Source organism: Protopterus annectens, chromosome 7.part0, assembly GCF_019279795.1.
Source record: "Protopterus annectens isolate FY-2018-M chromosome 7.part0, PAN1.0, whole genome shotgun sequence".
Lineage (NCBI taxonomy): Eukaryota > Metazoa > Chordata > Ceratodontiformes > Protopteridae > Protopterus > Protopterus annectens.
The window spans coordinates 630,488,488-630,507,768 of NC_056739.1; the positions used below are offsets into that span (position 1 = coordinate 630,488,488).

General features: G+C 40.1%; 1 protein-coding gene across 2 annotated transcripts in view; it reads right to left on the minus strand.

The window, feature by feature from the left end:
* The window catches only part of TTC39B (tetratricopeptide repeat domain 39B), a 1,202,733-nt gene that overhangs the window by 186,954 nt on the left and 996,498 nt on the right, over positions 1-19,281 (minus strand). For both annotated transcript variants that reach the window (XM_044077204.1, XM_044077205.1), the window contains one exon: positions 4,548-4,639. In XM_044077204.1, coding sequence (XP_043933139.1) covers positions 4,548-4,639 — 92 coding nt within the window. The remainder of the gene's footprint in view (positions 1-4,547; positions 4,640-19,281) is intronic.

Consider the following 19,281-nt stretch of genomic DNA (forward strand, 5'->3'; position numbering starts at 1 on the left):
CCAAGGAGTTCGTCACCGCTCCATTTCTCATCTTTCCACTTTTGATCCCAAGTTCGTTCGGCACTTATTCGTTCTGGCAGCCACTCATTCCACACCTTCTTTATATTAACCAATACAAACTGGATGTAATCACTGAGAGATGAGAGCATCCTTTGCTCTCATGGTGCTTCAATATCCTTCCTTGATGGCCACCCAAGGTGCAGGTAGCTGGGGACTGACTAAACCACAGGTTGCCCTGAAAATGAACTCCACATTTGATAAAGTTTATGTACTCACATAAATATGTCCAGGGAGTTGGGTCTGCAACTTTGTCCATTCCCATCTTTCCATTCTCCTCGGGCCTTCTTCTGATCTCGGATCTATTTGTTTTGGGTTTTTATTGAGGGAAAGGGCAAAGCATGAGGTCATGGAGGGTCATGGAGTAGGGGGATTATGGGTGAAGGGAGGAGAGCTAGCCTCGATCCATTAGTTTGAAACAAGTTGCTGCGGATCCGATAGCATCGGATCAACACCCACAAGGGTGCAGACAAAATGCTACCTTCAGATGGAACGTTATGGTGAGTACATAACTTCTTATTACAGAAAGCCAATTTTCTTTGCAGAGGGGAAAGCCTTCCTCCTAGTTTTTGGTGAGTGGAAAGAGGGCAGAGGGGGGAGAGGAAGTCACTGAGAGTTTTTGCCATAGAGGGATGGCTTAGAACTCCCTGCCTTTGCAGCGGATGTGGTCCACTGTTTAGTTCTCTGCTGTCACTGGGATAAGAGTCTGGGTGGTCTCTCCCTGCGAAGCTTACCTTACCCCCTGTCTGCTAGATGCAGGAAAGGACCAGTGTTTTGAGGGAAAATTCCTGCTGAACCTAGGAGGTTATACCTGAAGGAAATATTTTACTGTTTGCATAGATTTTGTTTTGTCTTCCATCTTTTTAAGTACCTCCTCTGCTTTTACTGCAAACAAGCGGTCCTTATCCAAGGGTGCATCAATTAGTTTAGACTTGACATGATCAGGGAGAGGTTGTTCCTTCAACCATGCATGTCTCCTAATGACAGATCCTGACACTACTGCCCTGCTTGAGGCTTCTAGGTTGTCATATCCAGAGCGTAATGAGTGTTTGGCCACTTGACAAGTAGAGTGCAGTAAATCTGCTAACTCTTGAATGGGCACATTCACGAAAGGTTGAAATCTTTTGTTTTAGTAGTTTCAAAGTGCGTTATTGATATTTTAGCATATAGAACTGACAGCTGAGTACTCTGATAGCTAAGGTTGCAGAGGTGTTTACTTTTTTACCCCATCTGTCCAGAGCGCTGGAGTCCTTGTCAGAAGGAATATGATTCTTTGCAGAACTAGCCTTAGCTCTTTTTGGTCCCTGTGTAATGACCTACAGGTCTGCAACAGGATTTCTGTACAGGTATTTGTGAGAATCCAGTTCTCTGTATTACCTGTCAGGTTTTCTGGGAGCAGGTGAGAGGGCATCAGGAGTTAAGCTAGATTCATGGTAGACATCATCAACTACCTTTAAGACTAGAGGGATGGCCAAGGGTCTGTGCTGGGGCAGGTCTAGAAACTCTCTTAGTCTTTTCGCAGACTGAGGGAAGTCCCGGGATTCTCAGTGGAAATGTTCCCCAAGGGTGTGAAAGGTTTCCCCAAAGGAAATATCTTCTGGTGGGGGAGGCAGAAGGAATAGATTCCTCTGCATCTGAATCCTCATAAGCAATCAGCGGCTGTTGCTCCTCTTCAAAATCTGAATAATCAGATTCTTCAGAATCCTGTTCTGTCAGTATTTCAGAAGAAAGGTCTCTTTTCCTTTTTAGAAGGTGTGGCTTGACTACCCTTGATAAGGGTGATAAGATCCTCTGCCATTTTAAGCATTTGAGCTTGGGGTGGGGAGGAGGGGTAAAAATGGTGGCTAGAGTTAGTTTTCCTAGGAGTGGCCTTGCCTCTAGGCCTAAGAGTATCCAATGGTCAGACAAAAATGGTAGTCGGAGAAGGCGTTTTTTTATCTAGATTCGGTAATGCGAAAAACCTCCTCGGAAGCTCGTGCCTGTGTCGTGGCTCCGGACCCAACCAAGGTAGAGACAACCAAAGGCTCGGAAGACAAAGAAGATTTCTGCTGCATACCGGACTCCAAAAGGAACTCAGTAGAGGCCTGAAAAGGTATCGAATTGGGCATCAGGGGCTGCGAAGTCACCTCACTGAATTCCGGAGAACTGACAACCTGCTTAGTGGTACAGCTGTAGGAATGCTTACCATTGTGTGGTCTGTCTCTATCTTTATCTTTACGTTTTTTTTTGAAATGTCTATGGATTGTTTTTTGATTGATGTAATTTCAGAATGAAAATACCTGGCTACAATAAGAGCTCTACAACGAATGGTTCTCACGTTAAAAAGGGCACAGAACCGGCAATGGGGGAAGTCGTGATCTGGGCCTAAACAAGTGATGCAGTATGACTGCAAGTCTCGGTGTGGTATTTGCTTTCCACAGACAGGGCAATTGTTAATTTTTTGGACATCGGTTAGTACAAGAAAAAAGGATCCCCAACGGGTACTTAGCTTTAAACGTTTTCAGCTGTAAATCAAACTCTGGTAGCGACTGACTGGCACACTTGCTAACTGCTTCTGCTACGGGCTCCACGGCAAGAAAGACTGGTGTAATGGGTTTGGTTGCCTTCCTGTATAGCACTGATGACCTGGCGTCAGGCAGCCACCGACAGCAGCCGATGCAGAAAAACATTGACTCTGGCATTCGGGCCGGCCGAGGGCTACCACAGCAGGGATGACCCACAGGTGGTGACTGCAACAGTGAAACACAAAGAACATCAGCAGACTTAATGCAAAAAGAGCCGGAAGGAGAATCTCTGACAAGTTCTGATACCCTTGATAAGTGTAAGCATGGGCCTGGGAGATGAACCATTTACAGGTTACTGGTTTGTATTAGAGATATAGGTGGCAAACCAGGGATGAATTTCTGGTGCAAGGCAGATGCAGAAAAGCCTGATAAAGTCTGATAGAATATTCATAACCAACAGTACTTTATATTCCGGATGGAAAATTAAGAAAAAGACCATTCAAAATTTGGACAAATGCATAAGTTTGAAGCAATTCAGGATGGATACTTGTACTCCTGCTTCATTATTCTGTTTTTTCATCATCATGTAATAAACACACACACACACACACACACACACACACACACACACACACACACGCACCATAATAACCTACAACTAAATTTTCTTACTTAGTAGATGCATTGCTTGTTTTTTTTAAGTTTTTGACCTCTCAGCTTACCACAACTAATCAAAATCCTATTCATTGCTCATATAAAGCTTACCTATGCTGCAGAAATGAGACTTTTGCTGGCATGGGCCCAGTCACCACCTCTGCAAGGATCAAAGGCTACCCATATTCATGCACAACTGCATGATGTGTGCTAAAGTCAGTTTGGGAAGTGCATAAGTGCTTCCACATCTGTGCCCCACTGCAAACAACTTAAGTGAGAAACCCCACCTGCCTGTTTTACTGCTTCCATCACTGGGCTATCACATATTGCAAAAACACAGTCCTTACTCTGAGGTAGACAAGAAAACTAGAATATGACATGACTCCTGAATTCCCTTTTCTCAACTGCCCCTTCTGCTAGCATCTGGGCCACTAACTGACCATGCTAGATAATGGAGCTCTTCTCCTGCACCATTTGGCCTAAGTTAGATAAAACTCTTTGGGGACGGGGGGAATACTGTAGCTTAAATCAATAAATTATAATGCTAACAAACTCTACAGCATTAGTCCATATAACACTAGATTAAGAAAATGAACAAATGTTTTGAACGGAAAAGAAATGCACAATTACACAAGCAAGTCAGTCTCCTAAAACATGCATTCAGAAATGTGTACTGTATGGACGGCAAAAGGAGTACATGAAGCCACCAATCAATGAAGAATAGGGCTACAAGGGTGCAGCAGAGAAAATGGCAGACAATGCAAAAAGAGATGGAAAGAGAAGCTAAAACTAAGTAGCACCTATGCGAACACTTTAATGGAATAAAAGATACGGTAAATGCGGCTCAGGAAAAAGAATCACAGCTTGGGGCATACCTCTCAACTGTCCAGAAATTTGCAGAATGCCCAGATTTTTCTTTAATATTTTTGGTTTGCTCCTCAAAAAAATGTGGCTTTCTGGCAAATCTTTCAGGATTGAAGTTACTAAATAATGACAAGACATTTGAGATTCACACTTCATATCCTTTAGAAAATGCACACAAAAACCATTTTTTTTTTTCATAGCGACAGCAATATTTAAAATCTGCACATATTTTCCAGGTTGGTGCCCCCATTATTTCTGGGTTTATCCAGATTTCATGTGCTAAGAGGCTGAGAGGTAGGGCTTGCAGGACAAGTGGACAGAAAGTTGTCATATTGATAAGGCAGAAAAGAGGAATTGTTTACATGTAGAAGTTTCATGAAAGGAAGGCACTGACTGTTGTTTTGACAGGTGATGCTGTGGACTTACAAAAAGGAACAGCTTAATATGTAGAACATAGACATAGCTGACCTGAACAGTGCTACGACATCCTCTCCAGTTGTTTTCACCACCTCATCTGGCAGCATACTCAAAACGGCTGCTTTCTGAAAAACGTAGATTGCCTAGAATATAAACAATACTATATTGGTTGGAGAACCAGTGAGTCAGTAGTAAAGGAACATTCAACAGGACATACACTTTAACAGCAGTCCTTCAAACAGATTTCATTCAGCAGGTCCTTAACGTTTGAACTTACCCACTATCAACATACTCAATTCACCATAAGAATCTCAAATACTTCTGCTAGTGAGCATTACCAAAATAAATAAAAGAACAATGAACTATGACATAAGTGACACGATTAGCTGAATAATTCTTATTTCACTTCTCAGCTCTTTCTAGCCGAAGGATATGAAGAATGGATCCTCAGCAAGAAGCATTTGACAAGAGCCGTGAAATGTTTTTATCAATGTAAATCTGCTGACTGAGAAAACCCTTTAAAACCTATTACTGTGGTAAGCACACCACACCATGGCCAAGCTTTTGGTATAATTATCCCCAATAACTCCAAAGTGCTTTTATATAACGGTAGCTCAGCCCTAGTACTGAACACAACATTCATCCTTACAAACAGAGCCTGTTGAAATACACCAGCTTTATCCATGAAAGAAAACAGGTTACTTAAAGCAGGCCATGGTGAAACGTTCTGTTTTACAGCAGTCAGCTAAGTTCAAAAAACAAACTCCTAAGCTTGTTGCAGGCTACTTCTCTAAAGCCACGAAATCAAGAGTTCATTATGTGCAGATAAATTGCCGACTAAAATGATTTTGTTTTCCTTCCTGCACTGAGTGAACTGGAACTTTCAAAGTACAGCAGCTTCGGAATACAACCAAACGTCTATGCCAATGAGAGGAATGTGTGGGTCATGCAAATCTGAAGTCCAGTCACTGCTAGTCTGAGTCTCCCACTGGTGATAAGTGTAAGTACATATCTGTGTGGGACAAAAAAACTTTCTTCAAGCACAACAGAATCAATGATCTTCTAATCTATAAAGGTAGGAGACAGCTGCTCTGGAGGGAAGGGTGTAGATGTCATACTCTATTATTAGCAACATCCAAGCAATAAGAAGCAAGTGAACACAAGGAACGTAAGATGCCTAGCCATATACACCTTTAAACAAACAGTTAAAAGTTCTTGTCAACCTTTTTCAACCATTTACTAGGTCTCACTTCCCAAATCAAGCAGGGCCATACATATCCCTGTAGTAAATTGTCTCTATGCATCTAGTCATCAAAACTTACCTTAAAGGTAGCCAAGGCAGTACTTTACTTGACCGGAAGTGGTAACCCATTCCATAGGCTGGGAACATATTGAGTTGGTGCCTTATCCCTCCAACAAGTCTTACGTACCTGGTGGTGAACATTTGTGTATGTGTTTGTAGAACCATTGGTTTTGTAAAGAAACAGAAGGTCAAATAGGAGGTCTTTCATGAATTAAAAACCGAGTCACATGAAACCTCAGAGTAATCAGTGTGCTAGTGAATAAAAAGAAAGTTGTGCTAATGTACTAGAATAGTTGAAAATTTTAATATATTTAGCTAAGAAACCTCTGCAGCCTTTCTTATTGAGTGATCTGCTTGAATTTGTACATACCAAGGGGGAACTGTATTCGATAATGGAAGAGTAAAGTAGTGTAAAGACTTCGTTGGATACTTTTGGAAAGGCCTGGGACACGCACAAAAAAAATTCATGCCTATGGTGGGAGCATGACTAAATGAAAGAGCTGTCTACAAAATTATCTGGGTTTCTTATGACCATATCTCTGAAAAGGATGATGTATGAGATGTTACTATGCTGCATATTTCTGTATGAAACTGGACCAGTTTTGATAGACCAGGTATGTGCATATTCCATCCCTTTCTGGAACTGCTTATTATCAACAGGTGTGTGTGTGTGTGTGTGTGTGTGTGTGTGTGTGTGTGTGTGTGTGTGTGTGTGTGTATTACAGTACTCACCTTGCAGGTATCTGCAAACTTGGTCAGCCACAGTACTGGGATATTGGTTTGCATGTCTGTAAAATAAATGCCAAACAGCAGAGTGCCTAGCAATGAACCCTGTGAAACCCCCACTAATTACAGTTTTATGATTGGGGAGATACCGGCAACTTTCACAAGCTAGGGTCCCACTGGATATCGAATTTGTGATTCAATAGCCAAAACAACTGTTACTCGTTGATTTTATTACTGAGGTATAACAAATTAGCTATGAATCATTACTAGGGTCTGTCCAAGTAGTTATGACTCATTTAACACCTGGGGAGAAAAATTCTATACTCCGTATTGGAACATAAACATACTATATAAATGAATTCAATAACAGAGTCAAAGAATTCCCCAAGATTTAATAAAATCATAACTAACTATATTTATACAATACAAATATTACTCAAACACCAGATGTTACAAAAACAAATAGGCTACTTTTATCATCAGTACTCGAGCCAAGGTACCCACAACAGAGGAGTACCCCAAAGCTGTGTACTAGGCCCTCTCTGCTTCTCATTATTAATGATTTAACAAAAGACCAACCTTCCCTGGAGATCAATCTATATGCTGATGGTAGTTTTCTCCTAGAAGCCAACAAGCTGAATTCAGAATTGCAAGGACAACTACAAAACAGTTTTCCTAAACTGTGCCAATAGTCAGCTATAAATAAACTCCTAATTAACCATAAAAATTAGTATAATGCTACTCACCTCCCCCCCAAAAAGTATCAGACTTACTCTGTTGAAGGACACACAAGCACACGTTATCTCTAATGTTACTGAATAAATGCAGAGGCATTAGTCTTGACTCCTCACTTACTTTCACCAGTCACACAAATTAAATCTCTACCAAAGTTCTATCACAACTCAAACTTTCCTACAAGACCTAGCACCTGCTATCACCAATAGCCAAAACTGCTATAACTAAGAATATACAGCTCGGAAAACTGCAGTAGTCCTCAGCCCTGCTAACTTTAGATTCATCTTACAACACCCAAAGAACACAAATAACTGAAAATATGACTTTCAGATTTGCACTGCTAGCATATTCTCACACCCGTCATTGTGAACTTCATTGCCCATCTATAAATGACTTTTTACCTGCTAGGATACTACCTACCTCTAAGAACTGAACTTGCTTTTAAGGAACTGCTTTACCCCTTAAGACGTAGCCAAGACAATGGTATGCTACTCAACTGACCTTAATTCAAAACTACAGTTAGGAGAAAAAGCCTTTACATGGCTAGGGCCTGCTACCTGGAACCACCCACCTATAGAAGATGGATTACTAACCACACTACAAGAATTTAAAAAAATACTACATAAGTACCTTACCAACCAAAAGAAATGCAATTGCTTTAAGATGACGACTAGCTTTCTGCTACAATCATATCTAGTGTATTACTCAGCAAGTAAGACTGTATATTTTTGATTCTAATTGTTCTGTATATTTCCATGGGTACTAAGATATTGATCTGAGAGGATGTTAAGAAGCCTAGCATTATATTCCCATGGTAGTTTTTAACACTTATGTTTGTGTACAAATAACCAAGATGTGTGAAGAATAAAGATATGATGGGACATTTACTTGTTACCTATAGCCATTAGGGATACAGCTGCTAAACCAGAGGTATATTTTTGATTTCCCATCCATTAATCTAAATTCCATTAGAATAGCGTAAGACTAATACTTTTCTTTATGTAGAGTACAAGATGGTTCCATTGAATAGGTACTTACTGTGATGTAAACCTATTCCTCCAACACATTCTATTTACATTGCAAAAGAAATTGAGATCCCTTGAATGGCTATTCACGCTACCATTGGACTTGCAAATGTGTGATAGCTGACATGACAGGGTCTGTTGAAGCTCTATGTGCAATACAAAAGTCCCCTCTTACCAGCCTTATATGATAAAGGGAAGATGAGCAAGGCTTTGAGATAGTCTTTATAGTTTTTGTGAATTAGGCCCTTTTTTTTTTTTTTTTTAAGTGAGAAAACATGGTGGTCTCTCTACTCGTGACAGATGTATTGATATATGTATACCAAATGGGGCATTATATTCAGTGATGGGCCTAATGAGAGCAGAGTACAGTGGAATTATATCCCTGGACTCGGAAGTCATACATTTTCATTGCACACTTTTTATCTGGACCAACGAAAGGCTAGCAAGTACGGTAGATGCACAGGCCAGAGTAACTTGTATAAAAACAAAAAAGGGGCCAGCACCAGGAATTAGAAGCAGTAAATGCTTATTATAACCAGAACGCTTTCAGCATATAGCTTTCCTCAGTGGTTAGACATGATTAGCAGTACAAAAACTGCATTTAAATATAGTATCCAATAAAGCAATAAATTACATCATTTCCTGTGAGAAAAACATAATTAAAAGATAGTGCAAATAGATCTTATGTGCAAAAATAAACCTAAAAAAATAAACAATTAGAAATGCAGAAAAATATAAATGGCAATATTATACTCAAAAATACAAGGCATACCTCCTACTTATACACAATATATTACAGTTTATCATTTAAACCTGGTGGAAAGAGACCACCTAATTTGACTATCCATTTCTTTTCTTTGGTATTAAGTAAGTTATGCCACCCTGTTTTGAAAGATTTGTTTCCCAATATTCTATCAATGATGGTAAATGTAAATTTGGCTGTGTTGTGAATCAAGCTGTGTCTATACAAAGCATTGATCATTCTAGCATTCCTGATGTCTCCTAAATGTTCCGATATGCGACATCTAAACTGTCTTGATGTTTGTCCAATGTAAAATGCTTGACAAGTACATGTGGCCAAATAAAGTGGCCAAATAAATGACCAAACAGTTCCACAGTTTGCAAAACAATTAATGTCAAATAATTTGCCTGTGTTCTTGCTAGCCTGGTGCTGGCCCCTTTTTTGTTTTTATACACTTTTTACCTAGAAGGACTTTCTTACAATACTGAATACATGGTGATCAATGAAGAGTTCACTGCTGGCACAGATTCCCAGAGGCCTGACTATGGGATCAGCTTGCAAGGGGTGTGTTGCCAGTGTGATAGTTACAAGGGAACTCATGCTTGTAGAAGGACACAATTGTACATTATACATTTCTTGGTATTTAGTTTTAGTCCATGGTTTTGACACTAGCTGCTTGTTTGGAAAAAGGCCCTCTTGGAGGATTGTGATGTCCCCTAGGGGTTTATGATGATACCAAATTTACAGCCATCTGCAGACTTGGTCAGCCTTAAACCCCGAGCATTTGCTTTGACCTCTGAGAAGTAAATGCCAAAGAAGAGTGCCCAAGGCTGAACCCTGGAATAGACTGCTAGTGGTAAGTCTTTTGTAGGTGGTACAGCCACCCACCCTAATGGCCTGGATTCTGTCTGCGAGCCAGTTTGCTTTCATAAGTGTTTAACTATAGCTTGTACATAATTGTTCTGTCTATATTTTTGCTCCTTATATTTACATAAGTGTGCCTAATATGTCACTATTTAATGGCCAATTGTGTTACATAATTATTAGTAAACATCTTCATAATACCGTTTTTATCTGTTCATGTACTGTAACTTTGTCTGGCATACTTTCAAAACTGTATTGTACTGTCAAGTGCTTTGTCAGCCCAGGCTGTGGCTGAGAAGGTTCAGTAGAACAGCCCACCTACCTGGTTAACTAATAAATAAATAAATAGTTGTTTTTTTTACAGCATTATCTCAAAGGGCTCAGAGAGTTGCATCATAACAAAGAGATAACAGCATGAACATCTCTGAATCACTGCAAAACTGTACTGTAATCTTCAATTTTTGCAAAAATCCCTTGCAATTTTAACATAAGTAAAACTGGAAATGAAATTAATTGTAAAACAAAGGTGCTTCAGAAAATGATCAATACACTAATTATTCCTATAAAGAAATATTCCATTTTCAAAAATTTGGAATGCATCTTCAAAGTCATCCAGGCCTCATTTTTTTTTAACCCTGCAGTATTCCATAGCAGAGAGTCCCCTATCTCTAAGGCAATCCTCATTTAAGGTGGTACTCGTTGCTGGCAGCCTGTCTGGGAGTCCATAAAACCCTCTCATTTACAGCTAATGTAGCTTCATCTGCAGCTTCACCCAGAATTCACGTCCTCTCTTTTTCCCCACACTCCCAATATGTTACTTCCATTTCAAGCAGGTATTTGAATGAAATCAATGACCATCTCTTCTGACATTTCTCAGGACAGTAGCGGTCTCCAGCAGTGTTTCCTCCTCGCACTCCTTGTCCCTGGTACCACCAGAATAGGCACCAGTGGTTTTCATGCTAGTTGTGAAGCCTTTGCTGTAGTTTTAAAGGCATCAGCCTTCCCAATGACTGTGTAGCCATGCTGGCTTTCCTACTGTCAAGACTCATGAAGCTTGTTTTCTTGTACTGGTGGGTCAGATATCTCCTCTGACTGGTCTGTTTTGATGTCGGGCATCATAGCATCTGCTCTGGAGAAGTCAGTCATTCTGATGACAGTTTTACAAGTACTGAGAGCAAAGGTTTTGGGTCCACCTGTCTTTATCCGTTGCCTTTTGCCCTACACCTCTCCTTAAGAACATCACAGCCTTCTTTTGTCATCCTAACCACTTCCCTGCAAAGCTTATTTTTCCATCCTTCAGCTTCCATGTCACCCCCACATACAAGATGAGCTTTTTCCTTTCCACTCCAGTTCCTGAAAGAGTGCTTAAATCTTCAAAGCATGAGTCTCGTCTAAAGAAATAAAATGCCTCTGTAAACTAAGTACACTGAAACAGACATGGATTTAACAGCTGAGGATTTGGATGATGATGATGATGATGATGATTTTCTGGACTGTACTCCACGTGACCACAACCTCTACTTAGGCAATTCCTGCAGTTAGTGCAGCAACGGGGAGGGGGGGTAAATTAATATCAATCAACCTTTTCACCCCAAAGAAGACTAAATGGCATGTCACCTTCCAATCCAAATCACTACAGTGATTCGCCCTCTTGCGGACATTGTTCAGGATAACAAAAACATAGCCTTGGAGGTCACAAATATAGCAGCACCAGGTACAAAGAAGGTAGCCTGGATATTCCAGTCAACAAGGTAATGACTACCGGTGTTGGAGATGGCCAAATTAGATGCTACCATTTTAGCAACAGCCCTGGGTAGGCCTCCCATCCCTGAGGATCCTGTTATCCATTTCTTAGTAAAAAGACTTGAGTCATGAACAGATTTGGGAAGCACATATTCATGACCATCTCCTGCTACTGCAGATTGTGAACTACTTTTCTCATACTGTACTTCCACAGAGACGTGGCTAATGAGCTGCGGCATGCTGTGAAAGAATTGCCTAATGAATCCTTATAAGATGAAATAAGGCCTACATTTTTACTTCTTTGAGATTCACAAGTCCCATGATCATTGCAGAGGCAGCTAACTAAAGCTCTTCATCGGTACCACTGACTACACCCTACCCATTTCACCAAGAATACCATGATGACCTTTTTGGACTATTCTGTTGGGTCTGAAGCACATGAAGGAGACAAGGCAAGGCCTGTCAGCTTTGACTGGCAAATTTCACCCTCCTTAGTATTTGCTCACTAGATGTGGAGGCTGTGCTAGCTCTGGTTCAGATATGCCCTCTAGTAACACCAAAAGGAAGGTGCTGGGAATAGGAAGTCATCACAGAATACAGCCCAACAAGGTAGTATGCTCAGAAGCCATAGTCCCTGGTAACCTCCATGAGGCTGCCATGAGCATATGGCAAGCCAGTCTCACTGCCAAACTATAGAATCATTTCTGATCATCTCAGACAACTGTGTGAAAACTTCTGAACGCAAACAGCATCCATGCTAAAAAATACACAAACAAAAAAGTATTTATGCAGGGGGGTGAGCCCCCTCCTGCATGCACAATTATGGGGGGGCTGGATCCCCCACAACCACACTGTATATATCAACTGAGCTTGCAGAGGAACTCTAAGGTGCACCAGCAATTCAACCTTCCAGGAAAAAGCTGGAAAGTTATACAATAGTTATCACACAAATGATTACTGATCACTAACATTTTGCAGACAGACCTAGCTCCCCAGATCACAGCAGCCCTGACTAGATTATCTGTCTCTCACAGACAGTGATCTGCAGGATAATCTCTCTTCATATTTAGCTTCAGCCAACCATTAGGTCCCACCAGAGGACCTCAGACCCATTTATAGGCCTAAATTTCTTTTCCCTAGAGAGTAATTTAGTATGTTCAACCCAATACATTTTCTCTCCAGAATAAACAGGATGCGCCCTTTGGACCACTGGGTCTCCGATACATTTTCTCCCATCAAGATCACCAAAGATTCTGAGAAACTGGAAGCTCCAGTCAATAAAAATGTTTTAGTCCCTTAAGTTTTACACACACGAGGCATATTTTCATCAACCAAAGGAGAAGCTGTGGTTAATAATAGCGTTGAAGAATTTTATTTGGAAGGGGGTAGGGAAGAAGCAAGAGCAAAGTGGGATAAGTCAATCCTTCCAATAGAACAAGGTGGTTTAGTATTACCTGATTTTGAAGGGTATTTTAGAACTACACAGTTAAGGCTATTATACATAACAAAAGCAGAAAATTACAAATGGAAGTGGAAACAGATGACGCAGGAAGGAATTTCAAGAATAATAAGAGTGGGGTTTTGAATGCAGATCCTTAAAGGCATAACAATCATACAGAATATCATATTCATAAAGAAGCAGAAAGTATACTAAGAACTACACCAACATGGGAACAGAGAAATGAGACTCTGCAGATAGGGATGACTGCAATTAGGGGTACAGAGAATAGGCAAGAAGAGGATGTAATTTATGGAAGAAGTTGGCAAAGAAACCACAGTATTGGGAACAAACATTTAGACAGAAACAGGTAATAGAATGGAAAGAGGCCAAGAAGGCATTTAGACTACAGGCTAAGACTGTCTTGCCTATCAGTGATTGATATCGGAGTACAGGCAAGAAGAATAGGATAGGGGAATCCGAGGTGAAAGACCTGCACTGGTTGAGTTTTTATTTGAATGTAGAACAGAAGTTGCTGTTAAAAGCTGGATAATTAGTATGGCAGATAAAATATTGCATGATAACTATAAGAATATTTTGTACATCCTCCTCTATGCCTCCCCAGTCCTGACTAACCTCTGCCAGGCTGATTTAAACAAAATGGAATCTTGCTACAACAAGACTGCCAAGTTTGCTACTGAAGCCTCATACAGATCACATCACTATCTGTCTTTAAAGCAGATTAACTGGTTTGAGCTCCCTCAACTTCTGCTACTCAGTCAATTGTCAGTAGCACACAAGTTATACTATCTTCCTGACAAAACCCCTGCACTCCAGGATCTAATTCAACCCTATACTATTGCTAGACCCTTAAGATCTACTAACCAGAACCTCCTAAGTGTCAACAAATGTTAGAATGATGCTAGTAAGTCTCTCTTTGGTTGCACTATTGCAAGTGCCTGGGATACACTACCTAGCCAGGTAACTTCTAATAACTCTACTATACAGTTTAAAAAGCTCCTGAAAACCCATTATTCTAACAACTGGCTATGCTCCTGTTACTCCGCAGGGTAAGACATAATGTATAAAAGGATAAAAGTGAGAGTACTGGTCAGTTATTCCAGCTCTGGTAAAACTGCTATTTAGAGCATACCTTAAAATATGTCACCACTGTAGAAATTTATAGTATAGGCCAAGGACCTATTTAACAGATAGTCAACAAACACTATCTGTGGTCAGAAGCAATTACCATGCATGTTTTCATCCTAAAATTATAATGTTTGATTTTTGCCTCTGCTGCACTGAACTTTTTATTGCTACCTTCATTGTTTTTGAAATTGTTTACTTTATTGTGTGTGTAATTTTTATGGGTTTAATTTTACTTATGTGATGTAACTTGTGGAGCTTTTCTCCCTGGCCTCCACTGAAAAGGGACCTGTGCCAGTCAGACTTTCCCGGTTAACAAATGTAAACTAAAATAAATAAAATAAGAATAAATTGGACGAGGTCTGGAAAGATTGGGAAGAGAGATTAGATAAACAATTCACAAAGAAACAGTGGGATGACATATGTATGGCTACCAAATATGCAAGAAAGTTTACAAGATTTAGGATATTTGCTTGGAAGTGCTTGCATAGCTCCTTTTATACCCTGTTTATACCCCAAGCAGAATTCTTCCTCAGGTAGATAGCAAATGTTGGAGGTATGAGGAAGAAGAAAGAGGTATCCGGGGCATATGCTTTTGGAGAGTAATGAGTTGGCAGACTTGTACAGACTACTCTGTCAGGAATGCTGGGTGAGCAAATGAGTATAACTAAGGATTTTTTTTTTTGAGCTGGCTTTCAGGATACAAAATGGCTACATAGTAAGGCCTTGTTAAGTTCAATTCTGGTGGCTAGCAGAAAAGCAGTTACTAGAAAATGGAAATCAAAGTCTAAACCAACCGTACCTGAAGTAGTGAATATTGTAATAGCGATTAAAAAAAAAAAAAAAAAAAAAAAAAAAAAAAAAAAAAAATGAGATTTAAGAAAAGGCACAAATTGAACAACTTATGTAATGTTGCACTGATTATATTGTAGAGAACAACACATTTGATATATAATGTTTGTAAACGTGAATCTGTTGATAATGGTTTGTTTGGTTTTATACAAATGTAAGTTTGCCTATGTCATTAAAAAAAGATTTTGATTTCTTCATTTCTGGTTAGGGGCCATGTATAGCTAACAGTTTTAGATCTTTCCACTCACTTTAGCCCAGATGGAGCTCACCAAATGTATGTCTGCATTTGGCACCTTATCTCAGGATGCAGGGATTCCAGATTTTTACCACCTTGATGACTGGCTCATTTACTGGTCCAACATAAGATTCTCTCATCTAGCAATGGGATTCCCTGCTTAACATATTTGCAACACTCAAAGCCACCATGACCTTCTCAATATTTTACCTCTTCTGACTTGAGTAATAACATTACCTTGCTGTTCCCTCAATACCAGAATTTATCAGGTATGTTCACCCAAAACCAACCTGCTGTCCCATCGGCCAAGAAGTCTCTTCAAACAAATACTGGGAGAATCCTGTCTCAAGGCTGTAGGGTAGATGACAATGCCAATTCACAAGGTTCCCAAGGTTAGATTTTACAAGAGAGTCCTGCAGTGGATTCAGTGATTTCAATATTTTGACTCTTTTCTGCATCATTCAGATCTCCAGGCAAGTTGCCTTTTAACCAGATTTTGTGACCCTCAAGAGACAGAATCCCTTTCAACTTCAGATTCTCAAGCAGCACTCACCACTGATGGGTCTACTCCAGGATTGGGGAGTATTACAACTCACAGGCTGTCAAAGGAACTTGGATGCCTCAGGTAAGTCCTCTCCATCCACTCAAATAACAAGGCAGAAGTCTGGCATACTAACAAAAAGGGGAGACTCACTTTTATCCATTGCATCATGCCACAAGGATGTGAGAGCAAGTAATCCAAAGGGAATGCTTTCTAGCAGAGGTGTATATTCCTGAGGATGACAGTTTGCTGGTTAATAGGTAAAATCATCATTCTCTTACACCCTCAGAGTGATCACTCACTCTATCAATAGTCCAAAAGATTTGCTGCCATTGGAGATTTATGATGTGTGACTTGTTTACCATTTAAACCAACACAAAGTGCCTTAAGCTCTTTTCCCTCACACAGCTTACTGGAGAGATCAGATGGAGGATGACATGGGTCACCTGATCCCAAATGGTTTCCTTTACATCTTCCCACATTTCTTACAGTGATGGAGTTCATACAAAAAAAGCTAAAGTACATGAGGCCAAAGTAATTCTCATTCCTACCTTTTTTTCCTTGATAATCTTGGTTGCACTTTTATTAGCCTTACTTCCTCCAGACCTTGCTGAAGCTCTGGTCAACCAAGACACTGCTCTCTCAACCTTATGGAAGGTCTTATCCGGATCTGCATGTCTTGAGGTTGACTTCTCAACTACTCCAAGTCTGGTAACAGAAAGTGTGAATGCTTTCCAGATAATGATGGATCTATCATTTCATATGCACAGAGAACATCTCCTCAAAAAAGAGAGGTGAACTTTCTTTTCTATTGAAACATCCAGTAGGTAGGTGCTCAAATCCTTTTTGTCCCTCTGTTCTGCATAATTCTGTGTTAGAAGGTAAGATGGCATGATGCCAGGATAATCCTATGGGCTAGACTTGTAAAGGCTCCAGGGCCATTAACCTAGTACACACCTATGAACTATTTACCAGGCATGTTTGTTTCCATCCTTAGCTATGCTTCTCTAAGTCCATTTGGTAGCCATTTCAGACTTCCGTAGTATGCAAGGCTCTGCTTTGTTGGAATCTTTGAAGATATGTAGGACTTTCTTGTAACGTGCCTTCCAGAAGAGATCTCCAGTGAGACACCCAGTTCCATCATGAAATGTTTACTTTATGCTCAATAAACTGACTCTTCCATCCTTCCAGCTCACAGCCTCAGATGACTCAAAATTCATGTCATGAAAGGACCTCCTCTTAGCACCTGCTACCTCAGAAAAAAATTAAGGACCTCCACTTAGCACCTGTTACCTCTGAGAAAAAATTCAAAGCTCCTTGTTCCCTCAGTCAAGCTCAGTGCCACATCTATAAGGAGAGAGTGGGCTCAACTAATCCATATTTTAAAAGGCTAATTTGAACCAGTCTATCAAACTGTAGGTATTTTTCCAGAATGTTTAAATCTAACCAAGGAAAATCATTTCCTGGACTCTGAGGATATCTACAGACATCAAATATTTTAAGTGGACAGAACTAAGTCATAGAGGATAGACAATCCACTCTGTGTTCTCAGTCAAGTTCTGCTTTGGTAAAAAAGTTATCAAGAATACCCTTTGCAGATGGTTACCTAAACATATCACCTTTTGTTATGACAAACTTGGAAACACTGACAAGGACTCATCCCACTTCAGTGCTGTCTACTTTCACAGCCTTTGTCCATAATGTGACTTTGAACAATATAAGTGTTATAGCAACATGCTCTTTCCTTAACACATTTGTGAGGCATTACAAGTCAGAAATCATCTCTAACTGCTTGTTTGAGATTACTTTTGTCAAGGATATGTGTCCATGAACTGGTATACAAGTGAACTGTTATAGAGATTACTGGTAAAAATGGTTTAGCTTGGAAGTCTTTTAATGACTCAGTACTTCCAACGTTAGAGAAGTCAAATATGGAGTAATCATGAGGATATGACCTCCTGTACTGATCTATTCTCCAAGAAGATAAGAGGGTCAGACATAGTTCAAGCTATTCCCTTAATAGATGGAAACTTATGAAAGCAACTTTAATGGCGCATTGCAGAGTATCAGAAGAAAGAACCATACACATGGCTAAAAATGTCTAACACAGAAGAAAGGATGCTGTTGCTAGCACACAAAGAAAGGACACTGACCTTAATCAAAATTCAGATGAGATGCTTTTGAAGACTGGAGCTACAATATCACAAATGTGAATCCAAACTAAGACTAATTTCTTTCTAGTGTCACAGACAAATCAAGAGAGAGAGAGAGAGAGACCTGAATATTCCAACAAAGGCTTTATAAAATAAAATCATGCTCTGGAACTGAAGATAAAGACAGAATCACATCACAGGACCGTTCGACAGGATCTCGTAACTTGCATTATGCTTTCCAGAAAAGTTCCATTAAAGGTCTAAAATGCAGACCAAAAAAACAGAAGCGCTGAAAAACATCTATGGATGGGAGAGGACAGTACAAAGTATGTAGCAGGCTGATTAGAAAAGAAAGACTCTAGGATCCAAGCTGAAGCATCCTCACAAAGGTGAAAGATAATGCTCATGAACAGTTAGTAAAAAATTAAAGTTATGTTCTCACCATAACAATGCATCTGTGTTGTCCATTTTCACTCTTCCTCAACTATTGGGTATTGGCTCTGATCTCAGATCTGACTTGGCTGCATTTACTGGACTCTCAGATCCAACTCTCAAGCTCCTCCCTCTACCCATAATTCACAAGTCAACATACTATACCACAGATCAAGTTTGCTGCCTTATAAATCACAGGAACAACTAACCCTACTTTAAGACAAAGTAAGAGTAGTAGTAGCAGAACTGGGACTCAAACATGGAACAGAAGCTCCACAGCAACCATAGGGTCACTCAAGGAGATGACAGGAAGGGGGATGGAGGGTGGGATGTAGATGAAAAATGAAACTGGGCAACACAGATGCATAGTTATGGTGAGAACATAACTTTAATATCTGATGTTGTCCTTTTCATTTATTCCTCAATTAATGGGACAGAGACCCCAGCTATGTGGTCCTCGGGTGGCGCTCATGGAAGGGTATTCCAGTGTACTGCACAACCAAAGGCAACCCTGCTCCTTGAAGTCAAACCCAATATGTAATGAGCAATATAGGTATAAGCATTAGACCAGGTAGCTACTACATAAATATCATCAATAGGACTTCTAGACCAAAAAGCAGAAGTAGCAGCCATGAACCTGGTGGGGTGTGCTTTAGGAGACCTGGGTAGGGACAGGCCTTGCGGACTGTAAACAAAGGATAAGCAATCAGTAAGCCATTTGGCTGGGGTAGCTTTAGAAACTGGAGAGCTCAACTTGTTAGGGGAAAAGGAGATAAACAACTGCTCTGACTTCCTGAAATCTTTTGTTGTATGACTATAAAAATGCAGTTGCATATGTACATCTCAAAAA